The 14297-nt window shown below is 43.3% G+C and overlaps 1 protein-coding gene across 5 annotated transcripts in view; it reads right to left on the reverse strand.

Moving 5' to 3' along the window:
* LOC132782099 (voltage-dependent T-type calcium channel subunit alpha-1H) overlaps window positions 1–14297 on the reverse strand; it is a 229014-nt gene that overhangs the window by 102191 nt on the left and 112526 nt on the right. For all 5 annotated transcript variants that reach the window (XM_067473303.1, XM_067473305.1, XM_067473304.1 and 2 more), the window contains exons 3-5: window positions 7873–7984; window positions 3476–3609; window positions 669–766 (exon numbers count right to left, since the gene is read on the reverse strand). In XM_067473303.1, the coding sequence (XP_067329404.1) occupies window positions 669–766; window positions 3476–3609; window positions 7873–7984 (344 nt within the window). The remainder of the gene's footprint in view (window positions 1–668; window positions 767–3475; window positions 3610–7872; window positions 7985–14297) is intronic.

A 14297-nucleotide genomic window follows, 5' to 3' on the forward strand; every position in this document is an offset into this window, starting at 1 on the left:
ATGGATCCAGGGCATTGCAGTCCAAAATATGGATTCTGCGTGGCTGGGGGACAATGAACATTATAGTAAAATATGGATCCTGGATGACGGCAATGGACATTGTTGTCCAAAATATGGATTCTAGCTGGGGATACTGGGCATTGCAGTCCAAAATATGGATTCTGAGTGGCTGGGGGACAATGAACATTATAGTAAAATATGGATCTTAGATTAGCATTATAGTCTAAAAAATGTTGAAGTTATGCTCTTAAGTGGAGACCAAATGGTAGCTATTCTATTGCTTTGAATTCATTTTTGAAATGTTTGAATTATTCTTCACCAAAGATTGGTCAAGTTCATCACTTCAGTTTAAAGAACAAAGGGAAACATATAGTAGGGATCAAGACAAGGCTTTCTCTGCTACTGTTTTCCCCTCTCAATGGACATATTACTTAGGAATATGAGACAAAAAAGAAGGCAATAAGGGGCTATGCACACAAAGTCTAAGATATAAAATAAACACATTCGCAGATAATATGCTGATAATCTTGGGAGACCCACAGAGTATAGAACTGTCATTGGAAACACTACAAGAATCTGAAGGAATGGCAGGGTTCAGAAAAGAGGAAAGGGTCAAACTCCCACAAAATTCAGAAAAAAGGGCTATCTCAAACCCTAGAAATACTTACTTGGAACCCTATTAATGGCTCGTAAAGGCCGAAGTACCCGGACCGTCCGGATGGCGGATAAGCTGACGTTGTGCCCATCCAAAGAATACTCCATCATGCTAAGAAAAAAGGAAAGAAAGAGTCAGATGAAAAGGAAGGGATAGAAATAATATTCCTAAATAAAAACACTTTCAAGGAAGGAAAACTGGAGTGGTTGTATCAAGGCATCCATTGGTGGGACAAACAAGACAGCATTTGCCATGGAGGAAAGAGAAGTTTCTGAAAAGGAGAAACTATTTTCCAGATGAAAAATGCAATTTTCGCAGCCAAAAGTATGATGCAAATACTCCAATAAATTAAAATGTACAGATGCTTTGGGTCTTGATCAAGAGGGAAAAGTGAACTGTGGTTGGTGTTGTTGTTTTTGTTGTTAATAATACCCTTCCCATAGATAGTTGAATCCATGGGTATGAAAAAGCAAATAAAACATTGTTGTTGTTAATAATGCCCTTACCCATAGAAACTTGAATCCATGGATATGGAAAAGCAAACATAACGTTGTTGTTGTTGTTGTTGTTGTTGTTAATAATGCCCTTACTCATAGATAGTTGAATTCGTGGATATGGTAAAGCAAACATAACATTGTTGTTGTTGTTGTGGTTGTTAATAATGCCCTTACCCATAGAAAGTTGAATCCATGGATATGGAAAAGCAAGCATAATGTTGTTGTTGTTGTTGTTGTTGTTGTTGTTAATAATACCCTTACCCATAGATAGTTGAATCCATGTATGTGGAAAAGCAAACACAACATTGTTGTTGTTGTTGTTGTTGTTTTTAATAATACCCTTACCCATAGATAGTTGAATCCATGAATACGGAAAAGCAAACATAATGTTGTTGTTGTTGTTGTTGTTGTTGTTGTTAATAATAATAATAATAATAATAATAATAATACCCTTACCCATAGATAGTTGAATCCATGGATACGGAAAAGCAAACATAATGTTGTTGTTGTTGTTGTTGTTAATAATAATAATAATAATAATAATAATAATAATACCCTTACCCATAGATAGTTGAATCCATGAATGTGGAAAAGCAAACATAATGTTGTTGCTGTTGTTTTTGTTGTTGTTGTTGTTGTTGTTGTTGTTGTTGTTGTTTTTAATAATGTCCTTACCCATAGATACTTGAATCCATGGATATGAAAAAGCAAACATAACATTGTTTTTGTTGTTGTTAATAATACCCTTACCCATAGATAGTTGAATCCATGAATATGGAAAAGCAAACATAACATTGTTGTTGTTGTTGTTGTTGTTGTTGTTGTTGTTGTTGTTGTTAAAAATATCCTTACCCATAGATAGTTGAATTCATGGATATGTAAAAGCAAACATAACATTGTTGTTGTTGTTCTTCTTCTTCTTCATTTGATATGTGCGTTTTGGTATGTGGCCGATCCATGGGTCACCCATCGAGGAAATTTGCAGTGCAAAGGCCCATTTCCCATTGAGAGTGCTTAGGCGGTCAGCCAAATGCCAGGTGAGTGCATTGGCTGGGTTTTCCAGGAATCTAATGCAAGGCAGAGACCGAAAGAGGCACCTGGCTGCCGTCCTAATGGAAGCCGGTGACTAAATGCTCTCAGTGCTGTTCGTTTGCGCCGTGTTCTGGGGCACGTTCTCGAGGTCCAGAGAAAAGGAGAACCCGCCTGTTACTTCCAATCCTCTGATCCCAGTCTCTGTTTGTATCAAAGTCACCCTGGTTACCGCCAATGGGTCTGGTTTCTATCCCAGCCTCCCATGAATTAAGATGCCCAGAGGGTCAAAAGGGGCCCCACACGTTTCTCCCACACTTCCTTATCCACCAGCGTTCCCCAAAATAGCCCCTTTATCAGGTGGGACCCCTTGATGTCGTTCAGGTGGAGAACTGACATTGGCGACGGCTGAGAGCAGCCAGCAGGTTTGCAAGCAGTTGGTGCCGTTCCAATATCACTCAACCTTTGGGTGCTGCATCTACATTGAAGGTTTACAGAACCTCTTGAGATGCTACGGTTCAAGGCTATGGAGTCATGGGAGTTGTAGTTTGTTGAGGCACAAACACCCTGTAGAGAAACAGAAGGTGCAGAGATTGGGGTGTCTCTAAATTGTAGGATCAATGCAGTTTGATTCCACTTAAACTGCCATGGAATCCTGGGAGTTGTAGCCTTGCAAGGTCTTCAGCCCTCTCTTTGCCAAAGAGGGGCTGGTGCATCACCAAACTACAACTCCAGCATCCCATAGTATTCAGACAGGGCGGTTAAAGTAGCATCAAACTGCATTAATTCCACAGTGTAGCTGCACCCAAAGGCTTGCTGATATTGGAACAGCCCAAATATCAGTAAAGACACACCCATAACTTGGAGCACCGATGATCTCTTAATGCCTATCTGTGTCGTCTATCTTTCTACCAATCTACCAATCTACCAATCTACCAATCTACCAATCTACCAATCTACCAATCTACCAATCTACCAATCTACCTATCTACCTACCTACCTATCTATCTATCTATCTATCTATCTATCTATCTATCTATCTAATCTGTGTGTTTGTATGTATGTTCCACAAAGGCTCCTGCATGGCTTGATGGATCTGGGTCAAACTTGGCACACCAAGTCTTCATTACCCAAATTAAAATACTGGTGGGGTTTTGACTGGTAAATACTATCCTCTCGAAGCCAGGACCCCCCAAAACAAACCTCATGTGGCAGTGTACAGATACAACCACAGGAGGGCACTCTAGAGATAGGAAGGCTTACTCAAAAGGAGAGGTGAGCATAGTCTACTGACCCGGCAATCACAATGAAGAAGTCCAAGCGGTTCCAGGTGTCTCCTAGGTAGCACTTCTGCCCAAAGATCCCCAGAGCCACCATTTTGATGACCATCTCCACCGCAAAGAAGGCAAAGATGAAATGGTCAAATGCCTGCAGTAGGTAAAAAATAAAAATAATAATTAGTTGCATTGGATAGTCAGAAAAGGGGAAAAAAGAACCTTATTGCATCTGGGAAAGGAAAGAAAAACCAGAGATATGAGTCAGCTTTGAGTGCATCGACACTGCTGAATTAATCCAGTTTGGCGTCACTTTTATCTGCCATGATTCAAGGGTATGGCATTCTGGGAGTTGTAGTTTTGGAAGGTCTCGGTTAAGAAGTCAAAGACCACCCCCAAATTACAACTCTATGGATTCCTGGGAGTTGTAGTTTTGGAAGGTCTTGATGCTTTGGTTGAGAAGATGAAGCCCATCCCCAAACTACAATCTCAGGATCTCATAGGACGAAGCCAATCCTGTACATGTCCATTGTAGGGCACATCTACACTATAATGTGGTTTTGCACCACTTTCACTGCTGTGTCTTTATGCTATGGATTCCTAGGAGTTGCAGTTTTGAAAGGTCTTGATGCCTTGGTTGAGAAGTCAAAGCCCATCCCTAAACTACAAATCTCAGGATCCCATAGGATGAAGCCAATCAATCCTGTACACATCCATTGCAGGGCACATCTACACTATAATGTGGTTTGGCACCACTTTCACTGCTGTGTCTTAATGCTATGGATTCCTGGGAGTTGCAGTTTTATAAGGTCTTGATGCCTCGGTTAAGAAGTCGAAGCCCATCCCCAAACTACAAATCTCAGGATCCCATAGGACGAAGCCAATCCTGTACATGTCCATTGTAGGGCACATCTACACCATAATGTGGTTTGGCACCACTTTAACTGCTGTGTCTTTATGCTATGGATTCCTGGGAGTTGTAGTTTTGAAAGGTCTTGATGCCTTGGTTGAGAAGTCGAAGCCCATCCCCAAACTACAAATCACTGGTTCCCATAGGATGAAGCCAATCCTGTACATGTCAATTACAGGGTATATCTACACCATAATGTGGTTTGGCACCACTTTAACTGCTGTGTCATAATGCTATGGAATCCTAGAAATTGTAGTTTTGCAAGGTCTTGATGCCTCAGTTGAGAAGTTGAAGCCCATTCCCAAACTACAAATCTCAAGATCCCATAGGATGAAGCCAATCCTGTACATGTCCATTGCAGGGTACATCTACACCATAATGTGGTTTGGCACCACTTTAATTGCTGTGTCTTAATGCTATTGAATCCCGGGAGATGTAGTTTTGGAAGGTCTTGAGCCTTCTCTGTTGGTGCCTCATTAAACTACAGCTCCCAGGATTCCATAGCATTGTCCACGGCAATTAAAGTGGCACCAAAGTGCATTAATTCCACAAAGTAGATGCACCTTTATGCTTAAGATGACGTTGGCCACCATGACATCAGGCTTTCCTTTTTCCTGCAGTCAAAACAGAGTGAGTTATTACCGCCATTGAAGAACCCCATTAAACAAAACACAATTGGATTAAAAGCCTTTACAAAAAAAGCAATTTAGAAAAAGCAATTTGGAAATGCTTTGGAGCCTCGTCAGCTAAGCTTTCTTTTTCTATTTTTGCAGAAAAGTAGAACGGAATGTGGCTCGGAGGCGGCTGAAATGGCTACTAGGGGACGCCCAGGGCTACGGGGGAAAGTCATGGGGTGCTTTGACCCCAATAGGATGCCGTCTACGAGGTCCCGCCAAGGTCTTCCCTTGGGCAGATGCTGCCTAAGCAATTGCTGTTATATCAGAAGTGAGCGAAAAAATAAAATAAAATAAAGAAATTGGAGGCCTTAAGCTTCGAAATGTCATTACAGATAAGAAAGGGAGAATCAGCAAAAGATGGGTCTGGAATCATTTTGCTTAGTAATAATCATAACGTTGGAAGGAAACCCTAGAGGTTATCTTGTCCAACCCCATTCTGCCAGGAAAACACAATCAAAGCCCTCCAACTACTGCTACAAATCATAGAGTTGGAAGAGACCTGGTGGGCCATCCAGTCCAACCCCATTCTGCCAAGAAGCAGGACAATTGTGTTCAAAGCATCCCCAACAGATGGCCATCCAGCCTCTATTTAAAAACTTCCAAAGAAGCTTCCTGACTGTGAGAACCGTTCAGCAGTGGAACTCTCTGACCCGGAGTGTGGTGGAGGCTCCTTCTTTGGAAGCTTTTAAACAGAGGTTGGATGGCCATCTGTCAGGGGTGATTTGAATGCAATATTCCTGCTTCTTGGCAGGGGGTTGGACTGGATGGCCCATCAGCTCTCTTCCAACTCTTTGATTCTATGATTCTATAAGGAGCCTCTACCACACTCTGGGACAGAGAGTTCCACTGATGAATGGTTCTCACAGTCAGGAAGTTCTTCCTAATGTTCAGATGGACTCTCCTTTCCAGTAGTTTGAAGCCATTGCTCCGAGTCCTAGTCTCCAGGACAGCAGAAAGCAAGTTTGCTCCTCCTCCCTGTGACGTCCCCTCACATATTTATACATGGCCCTCATCATGTCTCCTCTCAGCCTTCTCTTCTGAAGGCTAAACATGCCCAGCTCTTTAAGCCGCTCCTCATAGGGCTTGTTCTCCAGATCCTTGAACATTTTAGTCGCCCTCCTCTGGACACATTCCAGCTTGACAACATCTCCCTGCCATTGCGGTGCTCAGAATTGATTCCAGGTGTGGTCTGCCCAAGGCAGAATAGAGGGGTAACATGACTTCCAAGACCCTGTTCTATCTAGAATGGATTTATTTTAATTAATTAATTGTGATATTTGTATACCGCCCTTCTCAATCCCGAAGGGGACTCAGGGAGGTTCACAATACTTCAATAAATATTTTGAACCTAAAGTTGTGACTTTGCAATCCTGTGCCATCTCACTGAATGGAAGCGGATCCTGACTCACCACACGTAAGTTTTTGCTGGTTATGAAGTCTGATTCAAGCACTCTGTTATATTTATGGTGGAATCACCCCAAGTAAGGGTTATTTTTTGAGCCTAACATCTCCAATTCCCAACACAATGGTTAAACCCTTGTGCTGCTGGACTGCTGACTTCAAGGTTGGCAGTTCGAATCCATGGGACGGGGTGAGCTCCCACTGTTAGCCCTAGTTCCTGCCAACCTAGCAGTTAGAAAACACGCAAATGTGAGTAGATCAATAGGTACAGCCTCGTCGGGAAAGGGCAAAAAGACGCTCCATGCAATCATGCTGGCCGCACAACCAGGAGGTGTCTACGGACATTGCAGAGCACCTCCCCCAGAGCCGGAGATGAACACCACCTTCAAAAGCCGGAAATGAAAGGAGAAGCCTTTGCCTTTGTCTGTGTATTTCTGCCTGTGTCTGTTTATATGCTGTAATCCTCTCTGAGTTCCCTCGGGGAGAAGGGCAGGATATAAATAATATATAATATAAATATTATATATTATTATAAATAAGCAGAGTCCATCACCATCTACAGGTGCATCTACATCAGTGATGGCGAACCTTTTAGAAACTTGAGTGGCCAGACATGGCTTTGCAACCACTGATCAACACTGTGGAATGAATGCAGTTCAACGCTACTTTACTACAGATCATTGGGACGTACAATGAGTGAGTGACTATGGGATCCCGAGAGTGGTAGTTTGGTACTGTTTGGCAGAGAAATCTCAAGACTTTGTGAAACTACAACTCCCATCATTCCCTAGCATTTAGCCATGATAGTTAAAGTGGTACCGAATGGCATTAGATCGTGTCCTCTCCGCCTTTCCAAAAGCTTGGATAAGCCTTCCATTGAATACAAATTCTATATTTTATTTCCACCGATCAAGATCTCATATTTAATATCCTGTCCACTGCCATATCATATAATTGGAAAAGCCAAAAAAAATACACAGAATGATCCGTCATTGTCAAATGAAATATCCCTGATGCTAAAGGTGTGTCGACACTGAGGTTGAAGGCATGTTTGCGCCACTTGAACTGCCATGGCTGAATGCTATGGGGAAATGGGAGCTGAGGTTTGCCAAGGCCAAACTACACCAAACTACCTCTCCCAGGATTCCATGGCAATGAGCCAGGGTGGTTAAAATGGCACCAAACTGCATTCATTGTACTGCAGAGATGCTACAGTCATTGGGAAATGAACACATTAATTCTACAGTGTAGATGCACCCAGGTGGAGCTGTATCCAAGTCCTTGAAGTCCTTCAGAGGGATGTGTAGTTCTCCGGATCTTGCCAGACTGATTCTGGTCTATGATAGGGATGCCGGGCTTTGAAGTCCAAGGCAAATGTAACTATGGGGATTTGGAGAAGGGAAGAAAGAGGGTGTTGATGTTCGCTTACCTCCAAGATGGTGCACCGCTCCGACTTGCACTTGGTGTCCTGGCAAGGCTGGAACATCCCCAAAGTGACGCAGTTCAGGAGGATCACCAGCATGCTGACGTGCTCAAACCAGGTGGGAACACAGAGTTAAGGGCATCAACCATGGAGGAATTGATCACAAAGGGGAGGAAATCAATGATATCAAGACTCCCAAATTATAAAACATAAAATGGATAAATAGAAAGATGCAGCTCCATTGGGACATACAATGAGTGAGTGCCTTTGTCTTCTAGTAACTCATTTCACGAACTACCTTTGGAATATCCAGGAAACTATCTACTCACAATGAACTGGGAGACATGGGGGAGAAAACTATGCATTTGTGTCAGTGCTCCGGGATCCATTTCCTGTTTTCCTCCCAATACAATTGGGGATATTTATGGGAATGACCCTTCTCCAATGCCTCGAGCCAGCCTCGCCCTTGCAACACCCATTGAGATGGTCACCACCTTCAAGCCTCTATTGCAGTGGTTCCCAACCTGTGTCCATGGACCACCAGTGGTCTGCAAGAATGAAAATATGGTCCCTGGACTCACCATTACTTCACCATTCCCTTGAAACCATGAAGCAAAGAGAGCGACTGGTCTTGCAAAACCCTCTTATAGTGCTGAGGCAACAGGGATGTCGGGAGGGGAGAGGTTAACTACCCACAAAAGATGACTACTACCACATCAGTTCTAGATTATGAGATATGGTTTTTTGTGGGTAAGGAGAGGGCAGCTATTGGATGGCATATGTTCTGTATCAGAAACTAGAGCTGATGTGGTCTATCCAATGCAATTTTCTGAATCAGCACCCCAAATAACCAAACCCAATCTAAAGTTGACCAAAAACTCACAACATCTGAGGATACTTGCCATAGATGCAGGCAAAATGTCAGGAGAGAATGCTTCTGGAACATAGCCATGCAGCCAGGAAAACACACAACAACCCAGTGATTCCGGCCATGAATGCCCTTGACAATAAATTGACCAAACCTGATTCGTAACCCTTTTGGTACTAATGTTGGAGAGTGCTCCCTGGTCAAAGTAGTCCCTGGTCAAAGTGGTCCCTGGTCAAAGTGGCCCCTGTTCAAGTGGTCCCTGGTCAAAGTGGCCCCTGATCAAGTGGTCCCTGCTCCAAGTGGTCCCTAGTCAACGTGGTCCTTGTTCAACTGCTTCCAGTTCAACTGATTCCTGATCAAAGTGGTCCCTGTTCAAGTAGTCCCTGATCAAAATGGTCCCTGTTCCAAGTGGTCCCTGTTCAAGTGGTCACTGTTCAAGTTGTCCCTGTTCCAAGTGGTCCCTGGTCAACGTGGTCCCTGTTCAACCGGTTCCTGTTCAACTGATCCCTGATCAAAGTGGCCCCTGTTCAAGCCGTCTCTGATCAAAGTGGTTCCTGGTCCCTGTTCAAGTGGTCCCTGATTAAAGTGGTCCCTTTTCCAAGTGGTCCCTGGTCAACGTGGCCCCTTTTCAAGTGGTTTCTGTTCAAGTGGTCACTGTTCAAGTGGTCCCTGGTCAACGTGGTCCCTGTTCAACTGGTCCCTGTTCAACTGATCCCTGATCAAAGTGGCTCCTGTTCAAGTGGTCCCTGTTCAAACAGTCCCTGATCAAAGTGGTTCCTGGTCCCTGTTCAAGTGCTCTCTGTTCAAGTAGTCTCTGATCAATTGGTCTCTGTTCAAAGTGGTCCCTGGTCAACGTGGTCCCTGTTCAAGTTGTTCCTGGTCAACGTGATCCCTGATCAAAGTGGTCCCTGATCAAGTGGTCTCTGCTCAAAAAAAGGTCTCTGCTCTATTGTGTACTTTGGACTACCTCTATTGTATCATGAACCCAATGCCACACCGCCTTCCTTTCCAGATGCAGATTGTCATGGATAGCATGGAGGGGGGTTTGGCTATTGAGATAAGATCCCAGCCAGGAATAGCAACTCCTCTAGCCACCACCAGAAGCAACAACTACTGAGACTACCGGCCAAACTGAAGAGGCTTCTGTGGAACAGGAGGAAGAAAAGTGAATGGTGCCTTCCTTTGCAGAAAATAGAAAAGTCCCAGCAGAGGCATTCAGCCAGACAGCAATCGCGCTGCCTGATTGCTGGCTGCAACGTTTGTAAACAAGCCTTAGACTTCGTGCTCTAGAGACTTGTGAACACTGTTGGAACTCTGGATTGCTTTGTGATTTTGGATTCATGGACACGGTTTCATTGTTTAGAAGTTCGGGAATTGTATTGGCTCAGGACTGTTATCTGGCTTCTTCTCTTGTTTTTACCGAGAATTAATTGGCTGGCCTAGGATTGTACGACTGCTCTGTTGGTGATTTGAGGGCGAGGTGTCTGACATGGATCAATAAACGGACTGACACTTCAAATGCTATAATGACTGCTTATTAAATTCCCCGCCACCATGGAAGAGCCAACCAGGGCATGGATCCTAGCTGGACAGTTTTTGAGCCAATCAGGAACTGGCATGGGTTTCTTGAATAGCTGTCACATGAAATAAAAATGCTCTGTGTTTGCAATTGTGGTATGTTGGTACTTCAGAGTGCTTTCTCCATGGACATCCTCTTTGGCCATTGAAAAGAAATGCCTCTGCTTTTGCCTTCGACTTGCCTATGTCTCATTCAGCTTTCTGGGAATCTAGATATGCCGGGTCACCAAACCCGGAGCTGAACTCACTTATCACCAATGGGAGGAACCATGGATGCAACATCCTTTGTCTTCTATGACCTTAAAAGCAAAGCCTGAGAATGTGTCCACACTGTGAAATGAATGCTGTTTGAGACCACTTTGTCTCCCAATTGCTCAATGGTATGGGATCCTTAGAGTTGTAGTTTTACAATCCTTATACTGGGGCCATGGTAAACTACAACTCCCAGGACTCCATAACAGCCTAAGTCAGTGGTTCTCAACCTTCCTAATGCTGTGACCCCTTAATACAGTCCCCCATGTTGTGGTGACCCCCAACCATAATATTGTTTCCATTGCTACTTCATAACAGTCATTTTACTACTGTTATAAATCATAATGTAAATATCTGATATGCAGGATGCATTTTCATTCACTGGACCAAACTGGGCACAAATACCCAATACACCCAAATGTGAATGCTAGTGGGGTTGGGTGAGGATTGATTTTGTAATTTGGGGAGTTGTAGTTGCTGTTCACTTATAATCAAAGAGCATTCCGAATTCCACCAGCGATGGATTTGAACCAAACTTGGCTCCCATGACCAATGGAAAACATTGGAAGGGTTTGATGGGCATTGACCTTGAGTTTGGGAGTTGTAGTTCACCTATATCCAGAGAGCACTGTGGACTCATGCAATGGTGGATCTGGACCAAACTTGGCATGAATACTTAATATGCCCAAATGTGAGCACTGGTGGAGTCCAGGGAAAAGAGATCTTGACATTTGGGAGTTGTAGTTGCTGGGATTTATAGTTCATTACAATCAAAGAACATTCTGAACTCCACCAACCATAGAATTGGCTCAAACTTCCCACATGGAATCCCCATGCCCATCAAAAAATACTGTGTTTTCTTATGGTCTTTGGCGACCCCTCTGACACCCCCTCGCGACCCCCTCAGGGGTCCCGACCCCCAGGTTGAGAAACACTGGCCTAAGTGGTGTCAAATGGCTTCCACTCAACTATGAGGCAAGTTGTACTTAACACCCTTTGTCGGACTATAGGTCCCAACATTCTGCACTATTGGCTAGCTTGGAAAAGGTACTCATGGAGATTTCAGCATCTCTCAGCATGGCCATTGGGTCATTCTGGGAGTTGTAGTTCCTCAAAGGAGCATCTTCAAGGGTTATTGCAAAGAGTGTGGACCTATACATTTTAGGAGCTCATTCCATTGAATCCAATGTTTCTTATTCTCAGGTAAAGCAGAGGAAGAATCCGAGTCCAATGTACCTCCTGCTTCCTCCATAACCAGCCTGATTCATTTTCCTCCCAAAATGCAAATCGCATGCAAATGCTTCTTTCTCCTCGCTGTGCTCCGCTCTTCTCTTTCCTCGCTTAAATTAATGATAAGAAAACATCAAGAGAAAGTTTTTTTAAAGAGGGAAAAAGGGTTTCCCCGCTGTGCTTTGTTAAGATGTTTAAAAGAAGAGAAAGAGATGGAGAAATAATAAAAAACCAGAAAAACGTAACTTCAGTTTCCTTGTATATTGTCTGCAGAGGGTTTCCAAGGACAGGCCCTGGAAGAGCTCACTTTGAATGGACTACAAATACCATATTCCTCCAATCAGCATGGCTAATGAAAGCTATAGACTAGGTGTGGGCAAATTTTGGCTCTCCAGGTGTTTTGGACTACAAGTCCCATAATTCATGCATCTCTGCCCAAGATTGGTCTATGGCAGGCATGTGCAAACTTCGGGGCTCCAGGTGTTTTGGACTACAACTCCCACAATTCCTAACAGCCTACTGGCTGTTAGGAATTGTGGGAGTTGAAGTCCAAAACACCTGGAGGGCTAAAGTTTGCACATGCCTGCTATAGACCAATCTAGGGCAGAAATGCACTCAACAGCTGTAATTCCTTGCAAAAACAATAACAGAAGTGGATGATGACCCCAAAGGCCATCTAGTCTGACCCCCCTCTATGCAGGAACACAATATGAAAAACAGGAAGAGTCTCTATGCCATAGCTTGTAATATCATCACCATCATCATCATCATCATCATCATCATCATATATGGAGCTTCCAGTGGCACAATAGGTTAAACCCTTGTGCCGGCAGAACTGCTGACTGAAAGGTCACCAGAACTGTTGACTGAAAGGTGAGCTCCCATCTGTCAGCTCCAGCTTCCTATGCAGGGACATGAGAGAAGTCTCCCACAGGATGGTAACACATGTGGGTGTCCCCTGGGCATTGTCTTTGCAGATGACCAATTTTCTCACACCAGAAGCGACTTGCAGTTTCATCATTAGGTATATTATATCATTATATTACTATTACTACTACTACTATTACTCCTTCTTCTTCATCTTCTTCGCATTACACTTTTTTTCTCTTAGATGTGAAAGGATATTGCACCTTTGTAAACTTTCTGGGGCACTTTTTCCAAGGTGCAATAACTAAATTGACAATTACCCTTTATTTTTCCCAACTTACATTATAATAGTTATTGTTATTATTAGAATTATATTAATATCCTGCTTTTTCTCTCTTGAAAGAGACTCAAAAGCGGGAAACCATATCAAAAACAATGCAAAATGCAACCTGAAACATACAAACACTAAAACAATATTCGGCATGGGACCATTAAAAACAAATAATTAAGTCCATCAAAATAATTCTAAATGAGATACCATTGGACCACAATACAATATCCAATTAAAACCATTCTATACAATATATACCACTTGACCACTGACTACACAATATACCATGAAAACCAAAACTATACAGTATTGTGGTGTAATGTCAAATAGACCACGTGTAGTTCACATTTGATCAGCCCACACACTGCCTTGCCAGAGAAAGAAAATATGCCACACAAGAATCATAGAATCATAGAATCAAAGAGTTGGAAGAGACCTCATGGGCCATCCAGTCCAACCCCCTGCCAAGAATCAGGAATATTGCATTCAAATCACCCCTGACAGATGGCCATCCAGCCTCTGTTTAAAAGCTTCCAAAGAAGGAGCCTCCACCACACTCCGGGGCAGAGAGTTCCACTGCTGAACGGCTCTCACAGTCAGGAAGTTCTTCCTCATGTTCAGATGGAATCTCCTCTCTTGTAGTTTGAAGCCATTGTTCCGCGTCCTAGTCTCCAAGGAAGCAGAAAACAATCTTGCTCCCTCCTCCCTGTGGCTTCCTCTCACATATTTATACATGGCTATCATATCTCCTCTCAGCCTTCTCTTCTTCAGGCTAAACATGCCCAGTTCCCTAAGCCGCTCCTCATAGGGCTTGTTCTCCAGACCCTTGATCATTTTCGTCGCCCTCCTCTGGACACATTCCAGCTTGTCAATATCTCTCTTGAATTGTGGTGCCCAGAATTGGACACAATATTCCAGGTGTGGTCTAACCAAAGCAGAATAGAGGGGTAGCATGACTTCCCTAGATCTAGACACTATGCTCCTATTGATGCAGGCCAAAATCCCATTGGCTTTTTTTTGCCGCCACATCACATTGTTGGTTCATGTTTAACCTGTTGTCCACGAGGACTCCAAGATCTTTTTCACACGTACTGCTCTCGAGCCAGGCATTGTCCCCCATTCTGTATCTTTGCATTTCATTTTTCAGTAAAGAACAAGTAGTTTACTCTTTGTAGTTCAGAACAACACATGCACAATGTGATCAGTTGCATCAACTCACATAATGTCCTTTTATAAGAAATTTAAAATAGTATTTCTTTGTGCATGTGAATAAACTTCTTTGGCAGCTCATGAAGCGAGAGCACA

Source organism: Anolis sagrei, chromosome X (assembly GCF_037176765.1).
Source record: "Anolis sagrei isolate rAnoSag1 chromosome X, rAnoSag1.mat, whole genome shotgun sequence".
Taxonomy (NCBI): Eukaryota; Metazoa; Chordata; class Lepidosauria; order Squamata; family Dactyloidae; genus Anolis; species Anolis sagrei.